The sequence below is a fragment of the Lepus europaeus genome, chromosome 1 (assembly GCF_033115175.1).
Source record: "Lepus europaeus isolate LE1 chromosome 1, mLepTim1.pri, whole genome shotgun sequence".
Taxonomy (NCBI): Eukaryota; Metazoa; Chordata; class Mammalia; order Lagomorpha; family Leporidae; genus Lepus; species Lepus europaeus.
This window is the reverse complement of record NC_084827.1, coordinates 93609605-93630978: the sequence shown is the minus strand read 5'-3', so window position 1 is coordinate 93630978 and position 21374 is coordinate 93609605. Positions and strand designations below refer to the sequence as shown.

The following is a 21374-nucleotide window of genomic DNA, read 5'->3' as shown; positions in this document are numbered from 1 at the left end:
ACACTAATATACACAATTAAGGACTCTTCAAATTAAAACCAAAAACAAAAAATTAAGAAAATGAAGTAGCTTCATAAAATTGTACAAATATGCCAAAAATATACCTGAAGCAAGTCTTTCATCATCTGAAGATTTAGTTTCTATTCCATTTACTGTTTTTTCAGAAATATCAAAAACTGGAATCTCTTCTAGTCCATGAGACTTCACCTTGATTATACGATGTTAAAGAAGAAAAAAAAAAAAAATCAAATCAGGCTACATTTCATAAACATTGGTATAAACACCAGAAAAAAACTTATGTGGAAAACATAGTCCATAGCTAATTATAATTAACTTAGCTTATCTTGCCAACACTATGTTCTCTACTAACTATATAAAAATAACATCACTATTTCCTCCCTAACAGAGTCAGAAATGTGTATTTCATAGGGGCCAGCATTTTGGAGTAGCAAGTAAAGCTGCCACCTGAGGGCATCCTCTGTGAGTTCTGGTTCATGTCCCAGAAGCTCTGCTTCTGATCCAGTTCCCTCCTAATAGTGTGGGAAAAACAGAAGATGACCCAAGTGCTTGTGCCCCTCCTACCCATGTAGGAGACCTGGAAGCTCTTGGCCAGCTGTGGCCATTGTGGCAATCTGGGAAGTGAAGCAGTAGATGAAGATCTGTCTCTAACATTAACTTTCAAATCAAGAGAAATCTTAAAGTTATATTTTGTAATAGGTTCAGTCATGAAAGTCAAGGAAATTGCATTGTTTTCCCAAGTTCAGGGATGAGGGAAAGGAAAAGTCTATAGCAGCAATTTCTAAGTACAATACGTATACATATATTTATTTTAAACAGAACATAATTTTCATAGCTCTTCCCAGAGCCTGACCAAAAGCTTTCCAATAGTTTACGTTACTCAGCAACTCTACTCTTCAAGGTATATATAACCAAAATAAATGAAAATACACATTCAAGCAAAAACTTGTATATGAACGATCAAGCAGCATTACAAACAGCAGCAAAATGTACAAAAATATCCATCAACTTACAGAAAAATGTGGAGTAGTTTTTCAACTTTAACATGGAAAGAAACTGACACACTAAAACATGGGTAAACCTTTATAATATTAAACTGAAAGAAGCCAGTTAAGCAAAGACTAAGCTAAGGTTATATGACTTCATTTTCAATGTCCACAGCACACAAAATCTATAGGGAAAAAAAGAGCAAATAGGGAACAGAGGAAGGAGTTAACAGCTAATGAAGTAAGTTAGGGCTTTTTCCTGTTTTGCTGGAAAAAAAAAAGTTCCAAAGTTAGGACATGGGGTTGGCTGTCTAACTGTATACAGAAAATAAAAATTAATGGAATAGACATTCTAAGTTCCCATGGACACTGAATAAGAAAATTTCAGAACTTGAAATCTTCGTCTAAGAATGAAAATTACACACACAGCACAGTTCTTGATTTTGTTTTCTATTTGAGTTAGTGCATTATAAAAGTTCCTGAAGATAACAAATTAAATGAAAATCAAGTACTCTGGAATAGAGACAAATCTCCATTTTAGAAGTTCTAACATAGAATTCTGCTTTTCACCCTTAAGCATACTCTTTTTCCATTTATCACAATTCATACAGTGTCAATGGATAGGAAAATCTTTGAATGGGCTTCAGAAGTTTTGTAAATCCTGAAATAACAAGCGTAAGTTTTCATATACATTTTAACCAGGAGGCTTAATCTTGGCTTTCATCAAAATTTTGAAAATTACCAATGTGTACAAAATGTTAGAAGGAAAAACAAATGTAAACTGGCAGACATCAAAATCACAATATTGTGACCAATAAATTTGTGTCAAAGTTTGGATTTGAGCATCCAGGTTTTAGCAGTACTCACATGCAACCAATCATTGATTGCTGGGGACAAATCAAAGAAAAAGTAGAAGAGAATTCAATGAACAAGACAATTTAAAAAAATTAACTTATACACTACCCAAAAATTATTTAAATACATGAACGAACTTCCCTATGGAATTAAAATTCCCTTTTAAGTTACGCTTGACTAGGAAGGGGAGTATTACATAAACTGCACTTTTAAAAGCAACTGTAATTCTGTATCATTAATATACTTTTGTAATTAACACTTCAGCTTTTACCTGCTGCTCATGATATACTCTGAGTGCCCTTTTTACATTAGACACTTTTGGAGAACGGATAGGAAGAGTTTTTATTTCTGAAGCTGTAAGAGTACTCAAATCACCAATTGTTTTTATATTCTTGGCTCTAATAAGTTGTCCCAGGCCTCTTGCCCTGAGAAAAGATGAGAGAAAAGCAAAATTACAGTTTATATATCTCAGTTGTGAACACTCAATCCAGTTGAAATTTCTTCATGTGAACTCAAACTTAAGTGCGCTTACGTTATCACCCACCTAGCCCATAACGGGGCAGGCCTATATATGAAAGAATCTCCAAAACGTACATGGAGGACATGGCACGGTGGCCCAGTGATGATGCTGCCACTTGAGACACCAGCATCTTATGTGGGTGACAGTTTGAGAACTGGATGATCCATTTCTAAACTACCTCCCTGCTAATGCGCTTGGGAACAGTGGAACATGGCCCACATGCTTGAGACCAGGTGACCCATGTGAGAGAGTCAGGTCAAGTTCCAGGCTCCTGACTCTGGCCCAGCCCCAGCCATTATGGCCATTTCGTGAGTGAATCAGCAGAGGGACCATCTCTTGCATCTCTCCATCTCTCTGAACTCTTACCTTTCAAATATTAAATCTTTAAAGCTTTATGGAAATATGAATTATGAAAACTAGGCTTTTGTCCTAAAATATTTAATTCCATTTTCTCTGAACTTTTAGTAGTAGCCTTTTATGTATTTAGTTAAAAACGAGATTTCAATCTTTATTTTTATACTTGGCTTTAGCAACAGCACAAAAATAGAGTAAGCTCACTGGGGCTGGTGCTGTGGCACAGTGGGTTAAAGCCCTGGCCTGAAGTGCAGGGATCCCATATGGGTGCCAGTTTGAGACCTAGCTGCTCTACTTCCAATCCAGCTCTCTGCTATGGCCTGCGAAAGCAGTGGAGGATGGCCCAAGTCCTTAGGCCCCTGCATCCATGTGGGAGATCTGGAGGAAGCTTCTGGCTCCTGGCTTCGGATCGGCACAGCTCCAGCCACTGCAACCATCTGGAGGGTGAACTAGTGGATGGAAGACCTCTCTGTCTCTACCTCTCTCTCTGTAACTTTCAAATAAGTAAATCTTAAAAAAAAAAAAAAAAAAAAAAGCCCACTGTGATCTCTGCTTCTATGTTCTTTTATCAAGTAACTGCTTTCTAACCGTTATGTTACATACACAGCAGCAGCATATGGAGACACTTTTTATGCTGAAATGCCCGGCTGCATTTACAGTTCAGGCTCCTCAATGATATTTTTCTTTCCCACATTCCTTTTATTGTGCCCTCTCCCCAATTTCCTTTATCAAAAATGGACACACATTATCCCTTGAATACATCTGAGAACACTTTGCATCCTACTGAAAATATCATAATATAGAAGTCTAATAATTCATTTAAAAAGTAATTTTCTCAAGGTTTCAACAAGCTACATGAAACTATTTTCTTACACAGGACATGGTACCAGAACTGTCTACCCATAAGCATTGTTGCCAAGACTAACATTAAAGAACCAAACATTTTTTTTTTAAAGATTTATATTTGAAAGACAGTTACAGAGAGAGGTAGAGACAGAGAGTCTTCCATCCACTGATTCACTCCCCAGATGGCCGCAACGGCCAGAGCTGAGCTGATCCGAAGCCAGGAACCAGGAGCCAGGAACTTCCTCCAGGTCTCCCATGTGGAGACTTGGACTTGGGCCATCTTCCACTGCTTTCCCAGGGCAGAGAGCTGGATGGGAAGAGCAGCATCTGGGACTAGAACTGGCGCCCATATGGAATGCCAGCACTTCAGGCCAGGGCTTTAACCCACTGCACCACAGCACCAGCCCCTAAGAACCAAACTTTTAATCAAAAACAAAAACGCATCGGAGTAAGTTCTGCATATACGGACATCACACTTCAGACTTTTGGTGGCAGTGCACTTTTGGTGGGTTAATCTTTATGAACGTCATCTCCTAATAAAGAGGAAGTGATATATTATTCATGGGTTTATGTTAAACAAGATAATGCATGTAGGGGCCAATGCTGTGGCACAGTGGGTTAAAGCCCCAGCTTGAAGCACTGGCACCCCATATGGGCACTGGCTCGAGTCCCAGCTGCTCCTTTTCGGATCTAGCTCTTTGCTGTGGCCTGGGAAAGCAGAAGATGGCCCAAATGCTGGGGACCCTGCAACCATGTGGGAGACCAGGAGAAAGCTCCTGGCTCCTGGCTCTGGATCAGCTGTGCTCTTGCCATTGCAGTCATTTGGGGAGTGAAACAGCAGATGGAAGACCTCTCTCTGGCTCTACTTAACTCTTTCAAATAAATAAAAAATCTTTTTAAAAAACATAATGTACATAAAGATTTTTTTTTAAATTATCTGAAAGGCAGAGAGTCAATTACAGAGATCTGGTTTATTCCCAAAGTGCCAACAACTAGGCTGGGCCAGATTGAAGCCAGAACCAAATATAGAACTCCCCTGTAGGTGGCAGAGAGCCAACAACCTGAGCTACCATCTGCTACTTGACATGTATGTGCAACAGGAGGAAGCTGGAATTGGAAGCAGAGTGAGCTGAGAACCAAACTAAGGCATTCCAATTCAGTAGGTAGGCATCCCCAGTGCAAACTGAACTGCTATGCCAAGTGCCTGCCTCAGCACCTGATACACTTATCTTGAAATACATTAGGATAAAACTGTCTCTCACAGCTCAGTCTGGCCTATCTTCCAAACTGTATTTTCTTTTTAATTCCTAAAACACGATGTATGTGGGAGTGATATCAATCAATTCTAAACAAGAAGTCCTCTTATAAAAGAGTCATGTTGGAATATAAGCTATCAGGCTTATAAATAAGCACTTACCACATGTTCGATGTAATCTGAGGTAAAATGATGTCAACTGGTGCTGCACAGTTCACCAACGCTGGGTAAACACTTTCTGTTGGGCATGGCACAGATTCTTTCACCATTTCTGTAATCTTAGAATAAATTTTGAAAACCATTAAACACAGGTCACCAGAGTGAACATAAAAATATAAAGTTACGTGAAAACTAAAGCACTTCTTACTAAACACTTCTTTGAGCTCTTAAATTTAGGGCTACGTGATCCTGGGGACAGAAATCCTTTGGTTGAAGTGGTATTATGCTAGATAGAAGAAAGGAGAGAAAAAAAAAAACTCAGAACCCTAAATAACTATAATTTTACAACTTTCACAATTTAGACTATAGTTATTTCTTTAAAATTTTAGAGAACATAAAAAGGGTAGAATAAAACTAGTACCTCATCAATTACTTAGCACAATCACCACCACCACCTCTTACCAAGCAGCCAAAGAATAAACGCAAACCAAAGAAAACTTTCTTAAATAGCTCACTGTGAGACCAATTATGTACATCATGTGCATATTCACAGATGTGTATTCTAAAGCTTATGGCTTACCTTAGATTGTACAGTGGGTGAAATTTTAACACTTTTTGCAATGGGAGAGTTATTTAAAGGATGGGACCTAACAATAGAGCATCGTCTATCAATGTCATCTGCCAATCCTGCTTGGTATATTGGATCTGCAAAGGAGACACGGCGAACCTGAAAACACAAGTCAGATTTTTATTTAACAAAATTAAAGTTTTTAAAAGTGATACCATAAATTCCCGTTATGAGGTTACTCAAAAATGTGGGTTTGGAATCTCTATTTCACCAGAGGACAACTATGTATAGTTGTTCAACCTTGTGACTGCTTAAGACCAAAGTTCATTCTAGCTACCTATATTCTAAACTGTCTTCGCCTAATATAGCACTAAAGATTGTAAAACTCTGACAGTGTAGAAACTTAATGAAATGGCATGTGCTAGTTCATACTATAGTGACTCATATAACTTTATGGAGTTACTAAAGAGACTAGACAGTCTGAAAAAGATAAAGATGTCAAAAAAAAAAATAATTGGCCTCTGGTACACCTTACTGATGTCTTTAAATTCTTTGAGAGCACTATCAGAGTCATAGTAACTAGGTACCAATTTCTGTATTAACCACAGCTTGAAGTGAATTACATCTGAATTCTTTGTTTCTTCAGTTGTCATAAACACTCATTTTTTTAAAAAAAAAAAATTATTTCAAAGGCAGAGTGACAGATAGGGAGAGATAAAGATATCTTTCATTCATTCATTGGTTCACTCTAAATGGCCTCAACATCTGGGTCTGGGCCAAGCCAAAGCCAGTATCCTGGGAACTCCATCCAAGTCTCCCACATGGGGGTAGCAGAGGCCCGGTTACTTGGGTTATCATCTACAACTTTCTTAGGTGCATTAGCAGGAAGCTAGATCGGAAGAGAAGAATATCCAGACTTGAGCAGGTATTCCAAAATAGGATGCCAGTGCCACAGGCAGTGTCATAACCTGGCATATTATGATGAAGTCCTACAACAACCATACATCATTAATAATTTTACATTTCTCCTGGTAGCAATTCCACACGGCAGGCACATTCTTATATACCATAGAAAATAAAATATGTTGTTCAGCCGACTAAAGAAATTGAGGCTTTTTCTGTTTTTAGGGATTGCCAGCAGACAAAATGAAGTTCAATTCCTTTTAAATTTCTGCCCAAACCAAGAACCAAAAAGAACATTTCAATACACTGTTGCACATTCCCAGAAACATTATGCCTTCCCCTCTTTCCAATGAACTGAGACACTACTTCTGTCTATCCAAAAGGATGACAAAATACAAGTTGTACGAGGACACTATAAAGGTCAGCAAGTTGGCAAAGTAATCCAGGATTACACAACATCTACAATGAAAGGGCACAGGGAGGAAAGGCCAATGGCACAACTGTCTGTGCAAGCATTCACCCCAACAAGGTATTTTTCACTAGGCTATTCCTGGACAAAGAATAGATCCATACAGTCTACTAAAACTGAGTCCCGAAGACACAGAAAACCTAAACAGACCAATAAACCAAGACAGAGACTAAATCAGTAATAAACACCCTCCCAGTAAAGAAATGCCCAGGACCAGATGTGTTCACTGGTCAATTCTACAAGACACTTAAAGAAATAATTCTAATTCTTCTCAACCTATTCCAAAACAACTGAAAGGGAAGGAATCCCCCCAAACTCATTTTTTTTTTAAATTTTAATTTTTTTTGACATGCAGAGTGGATAGTGAGAGAAAGAGAGAGACAGAGAGAAAGCTCTTGCTTTTTGCCGTTGGTTCACCCTCCAATGGCCGCTGCAGCCAGAGCATCTCGCTGATCCGAAGCCAGGAGCTTCTCCTGGTCTCCCATGAGGGTGCAGGGTCCAAGGACTTGGGCCATCGTCTACTGCCTTCCCGGGCCAGCAGAGAGCTGGCCTGGAAGAGGGGCAACCGGGACAGAATCCGGCGCCCCAACCGAGACTAGAACCCGGTGTGCCGGCGCCACAAGGCGGAGGATTAGCTTGCTAAGCCACGGAGCGGCCTTTTTTTTTTTGACAGGCAGAGTGGACAGTGAGAGAGAGTGAGAGAGAGTGAGAGAGAGAGAGAAAGGTCTTCCATTGCCGTTGGTTCACCCTCCAATGGCCGCCGCAGCCGGTGTGCTGCGGCTGGTGCACTGCGCTGATCCGAAGGCAGGAGCCAGGTGCTTCTCCTGGTCTCCCATAGGGTGCAGGGCCCAAGCACTTGGGCCATCCTCCACTGCACTCCCGGACCATAGCAGAGAGCTAGCCTGGAAGAGGGGCAACCGGGACAGAATCCGGCACCCCAACCGGGACTAGAACCCGGTGTGCCGGTGCCACAATGTGGAGGATTAGCTTATTGAGCCATGGCGCCGGCCCAAACTCATTCTATGAAGCCAGGAACATCTTATTTCCAAATCCAGAAAAAGAACAAAGAAATAACTATAGACCAATACCCCTGATGAACATAGATGTAAAAATCCTCAACAAAATGCTACCTATTCAAATCCAACACTACAACAGAAAGTTCATTCACCTGGACAAGCAGAATTTCATCCTGGTTTGCAGAGATGGTTCAAAATTTGCAAAATCAATGTGATATATCATACTAACAAACTGAATAAAAACCATACAATTATTTGAGTAGATGCAGACAAAGAATCAGACAAAAAAAAATAGCTCTTCATGATAAAAACCTTCAGCATTTTGGGTACAGAAGGAATATTCCTCAACACAATCAAGGCAATACATGACAAACCCACAACTGGCATCATATTGAATGGGAAAAAGTTGGAAGCATTTCCACTGAGATCTAGAACCACACCACACCTGGAAAGGAGGAAGTCAGATTATCCTTGCTTTCAGATGACATGATCTTATACAGAGGGAAACCAAAAGACTACACTAAGACAATTGGAGCTCCTAGGAGTTTGGGGAAGATGCAAAACACACACACACACACACACACAAATCAATCTTTTTACACACAAACAATGCTATGGCTAAGAAAGAACTTGTAAGGTTAGTACCACCAACACTAGCTACAAAAAAAAAAAATCAAATGCCTTAGAATACATTTAACCAAGGATATCAAAGATCTCTGCAATGAGAATTACAAAACATTAAAGAAATAGAAACAAGGGACAGCACTGAGGCACAGTAAGCTAAGCTGCCACCTGCAGCACGGGCATCCCATGTGGGCACCAGTTTCTGTCCAGGCTGCTCCTCTTCTGATCCAGCTCTGCTTATGGCCTGGGAAAGCAGAAGATGGCCCAAGTGCTTAGGCCCCTGTACCTGTGTGGGAGACTAGGAAGAAACCCCTGGCTTTAGATGGGCCCAGCTCTGGGATTGCAGCCATTTGGGGAGTGAACCAGTGGACGAAAGGCCTTTCTCTCCGTCTCTCCCTCTATCTATAACTCTACTTCTCAAATAAAGACCAAAAAAAATGAAAAATCTTCCATGTCTGTGGATCGCAAAATATCCATACTACTAAAATCAATTTACAGATTCACTGTGATCCCAACCATAATACCAATGGCATTCTTCTCATCTCTAGGAAAAAAACATGCTAAATTCATTTGGAAACACAAGAGACTCCGAATAGCTAAACCCTGCAAGACACTGGCATAGGCAAAGTGTTCTTGGAAAAGACCCTAGAGGCATAGGCAATCAAAGCCATAATTGACAGTTGAGATTACAAACTGAGAAACTTCTGTACTACACAAGAAGCACTGAGAAAAATGAAGAGATATAGGATGGGAGATAATATTTGCAAACTATGCAACTGAGGAAGGATTAATAATATCCAGAATCTGAAGAGCTCAAGAAACTCCTACAACAGAACAAACAATCCAGTTAAGAAATGGGCAAAGAACTTTAACAGGCATTTATCAAAACAGAAAATTCAAATGGAAAACAAATACATGAAAAAATGCTCAGTATCACTGGCCATCAAGGAAATGCAAATCAAAAATACAGTAACGACTCACCTCCCCCCAGTTAGAACGGTTTTCAAACAGAAAGCAACATCAAATGCTGGCGAGCATGTGGGGGGAAAAGTAATCTACTTTTGGTGGGAATTTAAACTGGTATAGCCACTGCAGAAGACAGTATGGAGATACCTAAGAAAGCTGAAAATAGATATCCATATAATCCAACAATCCCATTCCTAGGAAAGGAGGGAGGGTGGGGACATGGGCAGTGGGAAGGAAGTATTGCTATGCTCCTAAATCTGTAAGAAATACATGAAATCTGGCCGGCGCCGCGGCTCAATAGGCTAATCCTCCGCCTTGCGGCGCCGGCACACCGGGTTCTAGGCCCGGTTGGGGTGCCGGATTCTGTCCCGGTTGCCCCTCTTCCAGGCCAGCTCTCTGCTATGGTCCGGGAGTGCAGTGGAGGATGGCCCAAGTGCTTGGGCCCTGCACCCACATGGGAGACCAGGAGAAGCACCTGGCTCCTGCCTTCGGATCAGTGCGGTGTGCCGGCCGCAGCAGCCATTAGAGGGTGAACCAATGGCAAAAGGAAGACCTTTCTCTCTCTCTCTCTGTCCACTCTGCCTGTCCAAAAAAAAACCAAAAAACAAAAAACAAAAAAAAACCATGAAATCTGTTCATCTTAAAAATAAATTAAAAACTTGCTAAAAACTCAGTATGAGCTATATGTAGCAAAACTTGTATAAACATCTAAAATATACTGAAAAAGACATCACAAAATTCTATCTTCATAAATTTTAAGTATTATGCCTATTAAACTTACGTATGTTAATATCCTCAAAACAAAAAAGACTAAAATCCCCACAAAAACAGGTAAGTTTCCCTAAATGGATTTTTCTGAATTCTTAAGTTTCCAGTGTATCAAGTGGAAAGGTCCTAAGAGAAAAAGGCATAGAGATTCAAATATGAAGTTCAAAAAATGTCCTTGCTGAAAGCAAAAAATCACGTTTTCATATATGTGTGCACACACTCATTTTAACTATATATATATATACTATATATAGTATTCTACAGCATATATATATACTATATATATTCACTATATATATATAGTATTCTACAGCAAGTAACATGTTGACTTTTTTTTTTTTTTTTTTTTTGGACAGGCAGAGTGGATAGTGAGAGAGAGACAGAGAGAAAGATCTTCCTTTTTGCCATTGGTTTACCCTCCAATGGCCGCTGCGGCCGGCGCATCTCGCTGATCCAAAGGCAGGAGCCAGGTGCTTCTCCTGGTCTCCCATGCGGGTGCAGGGCCCAAGGACTTGAGCCATCCTCCACTGCACTCCCTGGCCACAGCAGAGAGCTGGCCTGGGAGAGGGGCAACCGGGATAGAATCTGGCGCCCCAACCGGTACTAGAACCCAGTGTGCCGGCGCTGCAAGGTGGAGGATTAGCCTGTGAAGCCATGGTGCGGGCCAACATGCTGACTTTCAAAATTCAGGGTTTGATGTTTAGCCTTGTGGTTAAGATTATAGTTGGGGTTTCTCCATGCCATATCAAGTTGCCTGCGATTCTGAGTACCAGCTCCAGCTGGTACTTTGACAATGCTGAACTCTGGCTAAAAGTGACTGGGTCCTGCCTCTCATATGGGAGACCTGGATTTAGTTCCCAGCTCGCAGCTTTGGCCCAGGTCACTGCAGGCAATTGAAAAATGAACCAATGGGTGGAGAACTTTCTTTGCAATTTCAGAGTTAAATGGGGGAAAAAAAAAACTTAAAAATTTGCAGAATTTCCTAACACCTTTTGAAAGTAGTTTAAGCAGAAAAGTTACTTAGATATATGAAAATAAAAATTAAAATGCCTAAGAGGCTAACAGAGACCCCTGCTGGTTCTCTCAAAAGACCTATGAATTCAGTTCAGGCTTTCTACATGGCTGTCAGGGTCCCAACTATCCGAGCTGTCATCACCTGCTGGCTACAGGGTGTGCATCAGCAAGAAGTTGAAATTGGGAACCAAAGGTGGGACTTGAACCCAGCCACTCAGACACGGGACACAGGCATCACAAATCTCAGCTGCTGGGCTAAAGTACTACCCTTCTTTTTTGATTTTTACTCATTCATTCAACAAACCACATGCAATGTACAAGACCAGAACCTTAAGAAACATGCAAATAACCTTGTTTCCTAATAGGTTTTTGTGCAGTTTAAAGTTTATTTAAGTGCAGGAGATAAGGATGCTAATAAAACTATAAATGAAATCACATCCAGAAACTGAGGAAGAAATAGCTAAGGATTTTTCGGATACAGACTGAAAATCAGTTTACATAAACACTTAAGTGAACAGCGTACCATCCCAGTACACTTTAAGGGGTTTATCTGTTTTATCGGTGGCAATCAGTGTCACCTAAATTCCTAAATCTGCTTTCCTTATATATCACACTGAGAATCTAAAGAGATAGATTTGTCCCAATTTTACCAATGGTGACCCGTGTATATAATAGCTACTTTAAGTATCTTTAATTTCGTCAAACGATAACCAAAAGGGCTTCAGTTTCCTTTTTTCAACACCTTAATTCCCCCTGCCTCTTCCCCCAGAATGACAATTCTAAGAGTTGAGTAATCATAATTCTGTTATTCACCAGGTGACTGATACAGCTAAAACTTCCAAGCACATCCTGGGCTCATTATTATACTGCCTTATTCTACCTACCTTGTTAACAGGTGATGAATTTTCATCCTCTTGAGGTCTTTTTAGTCCCCTCTTTAAAATGCTGGTGGATGGAGAAGCCAAAGGAGACCACACACAACGAGTCTGCATGCCACTTGGACTTTCATTTGCTGACATAAGTAAAGGATCAAGTTCCCTTAATTTTTGAGGAGACACATTATTGTCTTCTCTTATCAGTTCAGAGACAGCAGTTTCAGATGTCAAGGACTGTAATGGTTCCTCCACTTTCTTTGAAGTGTGATGAACATCCTGTAAAGTATCATTTTCCAGGACCATTTGATTGTCATCTGATTTCGTTTGTTCATCAAGTTCATTATTTGTTTCTGTTTTCTCAGAGTCAACCTTTTGTTCCTCAGCATTCATTTCAAGTGCATCAGGAACAGCGTCAGTTTCTACATTCAACCTCTTTATTTCAGCTTCTTCAGGATTAGAGATTTTCATAACCATGTCTCTGTCCTCCATTTCCTTGACATGGTCAGTTTCAGCATTCACCTCACTGATCACTGTTTCATCACAGCTGTCCAGGTTGGCATTTATCTCTTCAGATGAGCCTTGATTAGATTCATCCCTTCCTCCACCTACGTCAACTGATTGTTCAGGAGTCTTGTTTTGAGCATCCAGTTTTATATGTGTATTCTCAGAAAGACCAATACTCACATTAAACCCCTCAGCTGCAGTTTTTTCAGTATTCAGTATCTCAGCTTTGTCTGGTTCAGATTCATCACTTCGTTCACTATTTTCTGCTACTGCTGCCTTTCCAACCAAATCAGCTTTGGCATTCTCTTGCTCAGAGGAACTAACTTCAAGTTTTTCGTTTTCTCCATCCAATTTCATAGCTTCCATTTCCTCTAGATTAGAGTCTGCCATTACTTTATATGCATTCTTGTCATTAACAATGGTTGACTCTTTTTGGGGGACACCCTCCAGTTTTTCTTCTTCAGTTTCAAAAGGGGAACATTTCTGTTGAATGTTCTTGGGATCACCTATACATGGTCCAACAGATCTAAATTTTTTATTAGCTGGCTCTTGGCTTTCAACATTTTTCACTTCAATGGAAACACTGTCATTGCTCTCTTCAAAATTTACTTGAGAAGGAAGAGATTCTTGAATAACACTTGCTTTCAAGTCAGTTTCAGGTACAACTAGTAAGTCATTAGCAGTATCATTCTCCTCCTTGAGATCAAAATGAAAATTCACATTGTGATGCTCATCAACAAATTTTGCTTCAGAATACAGATGAGAAGTTTCTGATACAGTTACAGCTGTTTGTACAATCTTTTTTATCCCACTAATCTTTTCATCATTTTCCGTATTCTTTAACCCAATGACTGACTTTTCCTGAGACTGTGACTTTTCCCCACAGCAATCACAACCTTTAGATTTCCTCACCCTCCTGCTTCTCTTATGTTGGCATTCAAGGGTTTGTAGACTTTTTTCAGAAAGCAAAGGAATGTCTGGTGTCCCAGTTTTTGAGGATTCTCCCATAGTGTTATCATCAACAGAATCTCGCTTATGTAATCTTTTACTGGCATTTCTAGTCCTCAGATTTGATTCTGGCACAGGTGGGCTTGTAAAGTAATATTCTTCACATTTGGTAGTTTTACTTTTCCCTTCATGCATATTGGGTACATCATCAGAAATATGCGATAAATCTGAAGATACTGTAGAATCTTGAAGCATTACAGTACTGTCATCTTTTTCAGAAATCTGAGATTTTATATCTGAATCGACTTCTGAACTTGCTTTACAATCATCTGTCTGATTTTCAACTTTCACACATTCTTGTTTTACTGTTTTTTCTTCTTGATCTTCAATGTCAACACTGTCACTGCCTTTGTTTTTCCATTTCCCAGATCTCTTCTTTCTAGAGCCTTCTTCCTTTGCCTCAGAACTATCAGATTCTGAGTTTTCAATGCTGGAAAGCAAACCCTGAGATGCTCTTCTTGTTTGATAACGTGTTCGTCCCCTTAATGGTTTATCAGAGGACTTATCTGCAATGTCCTGGGAACCATCTCCCTCAGAAGCAACATTCTCAATGTCTGACTTTCTTTTATTTTGGTCAATTTCACCATTAGCACTGGTTTCTCCCAAAGTCTTCTCAAGTAAATTGTCTTTCTCAATTAAATTTTCCTGTACAGTTTGTTCTGAAGTCGGTTTTTGCTTAGGCGACACATCATCTTTAACATGAAATGGACTCTTCTGCAGAGTTTTTTCTTCTTCTTTACTACGTCTTTCCCTTTTCTGATTGTTTTCTTTATCTTGGCTATCAGCGGTAGACTCAGATATTTCTGAGCGTCGTCTTGATGATCTCCTAAGTGTTTTCTGATTTGGAGTTATCTGAACCTGACTATCCTCATTTACCATCTGATCTGCTGGTATTACTGCTGGGGGTGTATTTTCTTTGAAATCCAAATTAGTCTCTGTGCTTGTCTCTTCTACAGTACTGTTTTCTAATAATACAACATTTTCTACTGTTGGTTTAAGCTTTGCATCTTCATATTCTACTGTATACTCAGAAAGATGAGTTTGATTATCTGACACACACTCGGTTTGATTAAGCAAACAAGCTGGGTTATTTTCTAAAGCTATTATGCCTTCAGATTCCTGAGTATTTTTCTCCTGATTAGACCTCACTAAGGGCTTAGATCTTTTATTCCCCGACTGTTCAGCTTTACTACATTTGCGGCCTGATCTCTTAATTCCATTCACTATTTTTTCAGAGTCACATTGTGAAAGAGTCACTTCTCTTTTCTTTGTCTTTGATGCACTGTCTGATTTACTCATGTATTCTTGATTATTTCTCACTGTAACAGTTGATGACATATCATTCAATGGGGAAGGGCTAAAAGGTCTATTTTCTGAACCATCAAATTTTTCCAAGGTAATAAAAGTTTGTCTCCGACTTGTAGGCTGTGGAGGAGTTCCAGATATAGTAGTGTTAGAAATGGAGCTACTGTTGGCAATAGAAGAGCTGTCTGTTTTAGAAGTACATTCAGTTGAGGTCTTTGATGAAATTAAAGCTCTTTTTTTGGCATTATTAACGCTCAACATTTTTGGATTGGTTTCATCAACAGAACCTGATTCATTATTTGAAAGGGGAGTGTTTTGAAGATTTTCATCCATACCACAGTTTTCCATCACATCTTGAGAACTGACAATGTCACTCTTAATTTGCTCCTCCTGCACAAAAATGTATACATATAGATATAGATTAGCCAGGAAATAGTTGGACTTTCTGGGAAAATTTTAGACTTTATTTTTTGAGTTACTAAACCTTAACAATCACTGACACTCTGAATATATTAAGATATTAAAAAGGCAATGCTGACCAATGATTTAGGTTGTGTTCCTAATTATAAGCATCCAATAAAAGACAAACAATATAATCCTGCTAGTGTATGAGTTGGAGAAAAGAGGAGATTAAACAAAATTAACAAAATTAAGACTCAAACATCTTCCGGTAATTTGAGGTTCCAAAATTCCAAAATGGAAGGGTGATTCTAAAAACTCTGAACCATGAAATAATGACTATACCTTAATCATTATCTTGGAATCTTCCTTTGGTTTTTTGGTAGAAGTAGAAATTTCCCTGAAACAAGTATTTTTATTAGGAGGTTATTTATAATTACTTAATAAGTAGGAAATTATATAAGTTTGACAATTTCATTACTCACATAGACTCTTCTTGACTGTACTGACTAGATAAGAAGGTATCTTGTGAAACATCCAGATTATTATACATTGCAGGAATATCACATCTGAAAAAGATTTTCAATAAGCAACTTAAAAATCTGATAATACTGCTAAAATGAGAAATTATACATCAAGTTTTACCATGATGTTTTTTCTATAAACAAAATGAAATCAAGACCTAAATTTGAATCTCAACATGTTCTATGTTAATTATCTTTTACCCCACAACCTACCTCACTAGAGAAATTCAGTTTTGAAACATCTGGCCCATTAACTAAGTGGCATTATCTTCACTGTAAAAATAAAGTGCTACTTTTCTGCATGAAATGTAAGCATAAATATAGAATTTCAGATAAAAGGCCTACAAACCGCTTTGTTTTGAGTACTTCTTTTTGATGTTCAGTTAAGATTCTTTCCTTTGCTTCATTTTCTTCTGGAGAGATGAACACAAAATCAGTAGATTTTTCTTCTTCTAAAGGCATGTCATTCTTTACTTTTGAAGATGAAGAATCTAATTTCAGCTGCAGATTTGAAAAGCATAAACAGTAGAATGATGTAACTCGGAGAGCTGACTACATGTGCTCAGACACTTTTTCCACAACAAAAGAAAAAATATAATTAAATAATAACCATACATTTGAGTTTCTAAGTTATTTTCCAGTATTTCGTCAGTTTACCTACAAGTATCTAAGTTTTTTGGATTTTTTTTCCTTTTTCTTCATTTTACTTAAAGGGCAGAGAGAGATGTAGAGATACCTTCCATCTGCTGTTTCATTCTCTAAACACCAACAACATCCTGGGCTGGGACAAGTTGAAGCCAGGAACTCAGAACTCAATCCAGGTCTCCCATGTGGGTGTCAGGGACTCAACTATCTGAGCCATCTCCTGCTTCCCTACAATCTGTGCATTAGCAGGAAGCCGGAAATGGAACGTAATACAGACTCAAAGAAGATACCCCAATATGGGATGCAGTATCCCAAGTGGCAACATAACTGCTATACCTCATGCCAAAAAACACTTCTAATACTCTAATGCAGCTTTTGAACAGTGATTATGAAGTTTGAACTTCAAGTCCCTACAAAAATTATGATTAACAAACTGGTATAATATCCTATTTTTCTTTTCCTACCCATAATATATACTAAAGAAATAAATATTAGGGGCTGGCATTGTGGTGCAGTAGTCTAAGGTTCTGCCTGCTGCACCAGTATCCCCTATCAGCACTACTTTATGTCTCAGTTGTTCTTCCAATCTAGCTCTCTGCTTATGGCCTGGGAAAGCAGTAGAAGATGGTCCAAGTACTTGGGCCCCTGCACCAACTGTCATGGGAGACCTGAAAGAAGCTTCTGGCTTTGGATAGGCTAAGCTCTGGCTATTGCAGCCACTTGGGAAATGAACCAGTGTACCAAAAACCAGTCTCATTTCTTTTGTCTGTAACTCTACCTCTCAAATAAATAAAATCTTTGAAATTAAAAATTACCATGAACAGGGGACAGTGTTGTGGTGCAGCATGTAAAGCCACTGGCTCCAGCCCAGCATCCCATCTGGAAACTGGTTCAAGCTGCTTTGCTTCACTTTTGATCCAACTCCCTCTGAATGCCTTGGGACAAATAGTAGAAGACATCCCAAGTGCTTGGGCCCCTGCCATCCACGTTGCAGACCTGAATGAAGCTCCTGCCTCCAGTCCGACCCAGCCCTTGCCATGGCAGCCAACTAGGGAGTGAACTAACAGAGGGCAATCTGACTTCCAAATAATTTTTTAAAAAAGATTTTATTTGAAAGTCAGAGTTACATAGGGAGAGAGAGAGAGAGGTCTTCCATCTGTTAATCCACTCCAATTGGCCACAATGGGCAGAGCTGCAACGATCAGAAACTAGGAGCTTCTTCTGGATCTCCCATGTGGTTACAGGGGTTCAAGGACTTGTGCCGTCTTCCACAGCTTTCCCAGGCCATAGCAGAGATGGGATGGGAAGTAGGGCAGCCGCACCTCCAACTGGTGCCCATATGGGATGCTAGCACTAGAGGCAGCAGCTTTACCTAGTACGCCACAGCACCCGCCTCCCAAAAAAAAATCTCAAAGAAAAAATTCACATGGATAAGCAAGTATTTTAGGCTGACGCATAGGAATTATTTGATTTGCAAAGAGAATCTACTTTTAAATCTCAAGTTGAAGCAAAGTAAATCTGCCAATTAGTGTAACGAGGCAGTATTTGTGGAAAACTGCCTACGAGGAAAAACTATGCATCGATTTCAATTATTTCTGTACCAAAATAATTTTCCATAAACTTTCTGAAGTGCCCAACAGTGATCAATATTCATGTTTACTTTATAAATTTTCATTGCAACCATTCTTCCTATTTTGTTATTTTTTTTTTTTTAAAAGAAAAGCACATTCTTGAAGAAACTTTTTTTAAAATTTCACCAAGGCAATAGTTCCAAAATTCCCCAATGACCATTACTGGTTAGAGGGCAAAAAGGGTTCGAGAACTACTGTCTGAAAGTCAGTTAACTGTAAACTGGCAAGAAATTTAGTTTTAGATTTGAGGTTAAAATAGAAGTCTTACCTAGACATGGTTTCTCTTTGTAATCAAAATATTAAGCTTCAAAGTAATAGCAGTTCTAAATAGAACAAGTATTCAAAAAATTCTCCTACTATATGTTAGTCATTCCAATTCAAGGAGACTATTAATCATGTGATTCTAAGTTTTTGTATCAAGCTAAGTTTAACAGACTCACTCACCTTTCCTAGGAAGGAATCATCACCCCAGACTTCCAGATTATCCTTCTATCCCATAGAAGTCTTTCTGGAACAAACTATCATTCCTAACTTTTATTTACCATTTTACAGCTTCTCCCTCTAATTAAAATTTATATCCTTACATGGCTATATGCTTTATTGTAAAATGTCCATTAAACACATCTCTGAAAATATATTTTAGGGGTGGAGATGTGGCAAAGTCGCCATGTGGGTATCAAGTTCTGGCTAGTCAGCTTGTAATCCAGCTTCCTGCTAATGTGCAGAACTGAGAAGGTAGCAGTTGAAGGGTCAAGTACTTGAGTCCCTGCCATCCATGTGGGAGACCAGGATTGACTTCTGGGCTCCTGGTTTTGGCCTAGCCCAGACCTGGATGTTGCAGGCACTTGGGAAGGAACCAGCAGATAGAGATGGAAAGAAATCTTTCAAATAAATACAAAAGCAACAGTTCATTTAAAAGGAAAAGAAAACTTACTTTGCCTGATGGTTTCATGTTTTCCTTCTTATCCTTTGTTTGTGACAACAAAGAATCTCTTTTTCCACTTCCTCTTCTTTCCATGCCACTTATCTTCAGATTTAATTGTGAATTTTCTGTCTGTTTTATTAGATTAACACAGTTTCAATAAGCACAACTGTACTATTTTTTATCTTTTTTACATTATTGAAAATTCCAATTTTTTTTTTTTGACAGGCAGAGTGGACAGTGAGAGAGAGAGACAGAGAAAGGTCTTCCTTTTCCCGTTGGTTCACCCTCCAATGGGCGCCGCGGTAGGCGCGCTGCAGCCGGCACACCGCACTGATCCGATGGCAGGAGCCAGGTGCTTCTCCTGGTCTCCCATGGGGTGCAGGGCCCAAGTACTTGGGCCATCCTCCACTGCACTCCCTGGCCACAGCAGAGAGCTGGCCTGGAAGAGGGGCAACCGGGATAGAATCCGGCGCCCTGAAAATTCCAATTTAAAGACTATACACTCCAGATCAAATTTCTTCTAATTATTCAAGTTTATTAAAATCAAATAAACGAAAACCAGTATCTAAATTTCAACAACAGAAAACAGATTTGGTGTATCTTTCACAGCTGCTGTTCTGTATCATTTAACTATAAATTCTCAAAAGAAGATACCACATAAATACTGTAAAGTCAATCAAAGTACTAGAATCAAATATTCTACTTATGGCCAGCGCCGCGGCTCACTAGGCTAATCCTCCGCCTTGCGGCGCTGGCACACCGGGTTCTAGTCCCGGTCGGGGCACCGATCCTGTCCCGGTTGCCCCTCTTCCAGGCCAGCTCTCTGCTGTGGCCAGGGAGTGCATTGGAGGATGGCCCAAGTGCTTGGGCCCTGCACCCCATGGGAGACCAGGAGAAGCACCTGGCTCCTGCCATCGGACCAGCGCGGTGCGCTGGCCGCAGTGCCCATTGGAGGGTGAACCAACAGCAAAAGGAAGACCTTTCTCTCTGTCTCTCTCTCACACTGTCCACTCTGCCTGTCAAAAATTAAAAAAAAAAAAAAAAAAGAAAGAAAAAAAATTCTACTTATTACACATGAAATACTTTTAAAGAAAAAAAACAATTAAGCATCAATCATTTAAAAAGACTGAATAAAGCAGGTATGTCAGAACCTATTAATACAAGGACACATCAATAATTCATGGACAGATGGAATTAAAAAGTTTATTTTGGTATAACAAAAATTTGAAATCCACTATGTACATGAGTTTCAAAATATTTTTGCTCCAAATAAAGTTATGTGCCATTACTTGCAGTTGAGTGTTGACGAGCAGCTGGAAACTGTAGCTGAGCCAGGAGTCAAACCCATACACTCAGTTACGGGATGCACAGGTAGGGTCCCAAGTAGAATCTTACCACAAAACCAAACACCCCCTAAAGTTATCCTTTAATTCCATTTTCCATGAAAATTCTGAGGTACCCTTATACATGTCACATCAAAATATATGGTTTTCACAGGCCACGGAACCTTAAGAAGTCTAGATGGTCATCTGGAACAAATTTCCATTTTATCCAAAACAAAAACAAAGAACAGCTACCTGTAGCATTTTTCCCCCTCTTACATACTATAGAAGTTACACGTCATCTCTTGCTAAACAATAAAAGTGTTGTAAGGATGCTCTCTCATAATTGAATAATTGTTATTATTGTGTTATTATGCCCATTTCAAACTTCAACACTTATAAACCTTCAGACAGATTTAAGTATCAACCAAAGTAAGGGAGTTGTTGGGGGATTTGAGAGCAACAATTTGGTTTGACAGAAGTAATGAGAAGTTTAAAGAAATGAGAAACTAAAAAGTAGGTCTTGCTTACACAGACACTACTATTACCACCAGGTTTCCCAAAGCAACACCGAAAATGTTTAAACAAGGACAATCTTATTCAAGTAGTAGTACGTGAGGTACCTAGAGTCTGAAATTATTTACATAAAAACCTTTATGTGGAAAAAATCTGTCCTTAATTCATAATTAGGCCAGACCACTATACATATAACAAGAAAAACTTATGCAACTTCTCGTACAGGTTCTTCATGTCTCTCATTTACAATAAACAAACTACTCAAATATTCAAAAATTAAGAACTTACTGCATCTGAAAATGGCCCACTGGATTCCTCCATCATTTCAACGTTTTCCAAACCAGGTAAAAGCAGCAGAAATTTTTGTTTGGCTTGTCTCAGTATTGGTCTTAAAAAAGT

General features: G+C 39.3%; 1 protein-coding gene across 3 annotated transcripts in view; it reads right to left on the bottom strand.

The window, feature by feature from the left end:
* The window catches only part of RIF1 (replication timing regulatory factor 1), a 75680-nt gene that overhangs the window by 6537 nt on the left and 47769 nt on the right, over positions 1-21374 (bottom strand). For 2 of the 3 annotated variants that reach the window (XM_062186659.1, XM_062186667.1), the window contains exons 25-35: positions 21264-21363; positions 19147-19266; positions 16286-16437; positions 15898-15981; positions 15758-15812; positions 12206-15403; positions 5574-5720; positions 5202-5279; positions 4997-5112; positions 2131-2284; positions 105-207 (exon numbers count right to left, since the gene is read on the bottom strand). In XM_062186659.1, the coding sequence (XP_062042643.1) occupies positions 105-207; positions 2131-2284; positions 4997-5112; positions 5202-5279; positions 5574-5720; positions 12206-15403; positions 15758-15812; positions 15898-15981; positions 16286-16437; positions 19147-19266; positions 21264-21363 (4307 nt within the window). The remainder of the gene's footprint in view (positions 1-104; positions 208-2130; positions 2285-4996; positions 5113-5201; positions 5280-5573; positions 5721-12205; positions 15404-15757; positions 15813-15897; positions 15982-16285; positions 16438-19146; positions 19267-21263; positions 21364-21374) is intronic. The other variant, XM_062186676.1, reaches the window with a different exon arrangement.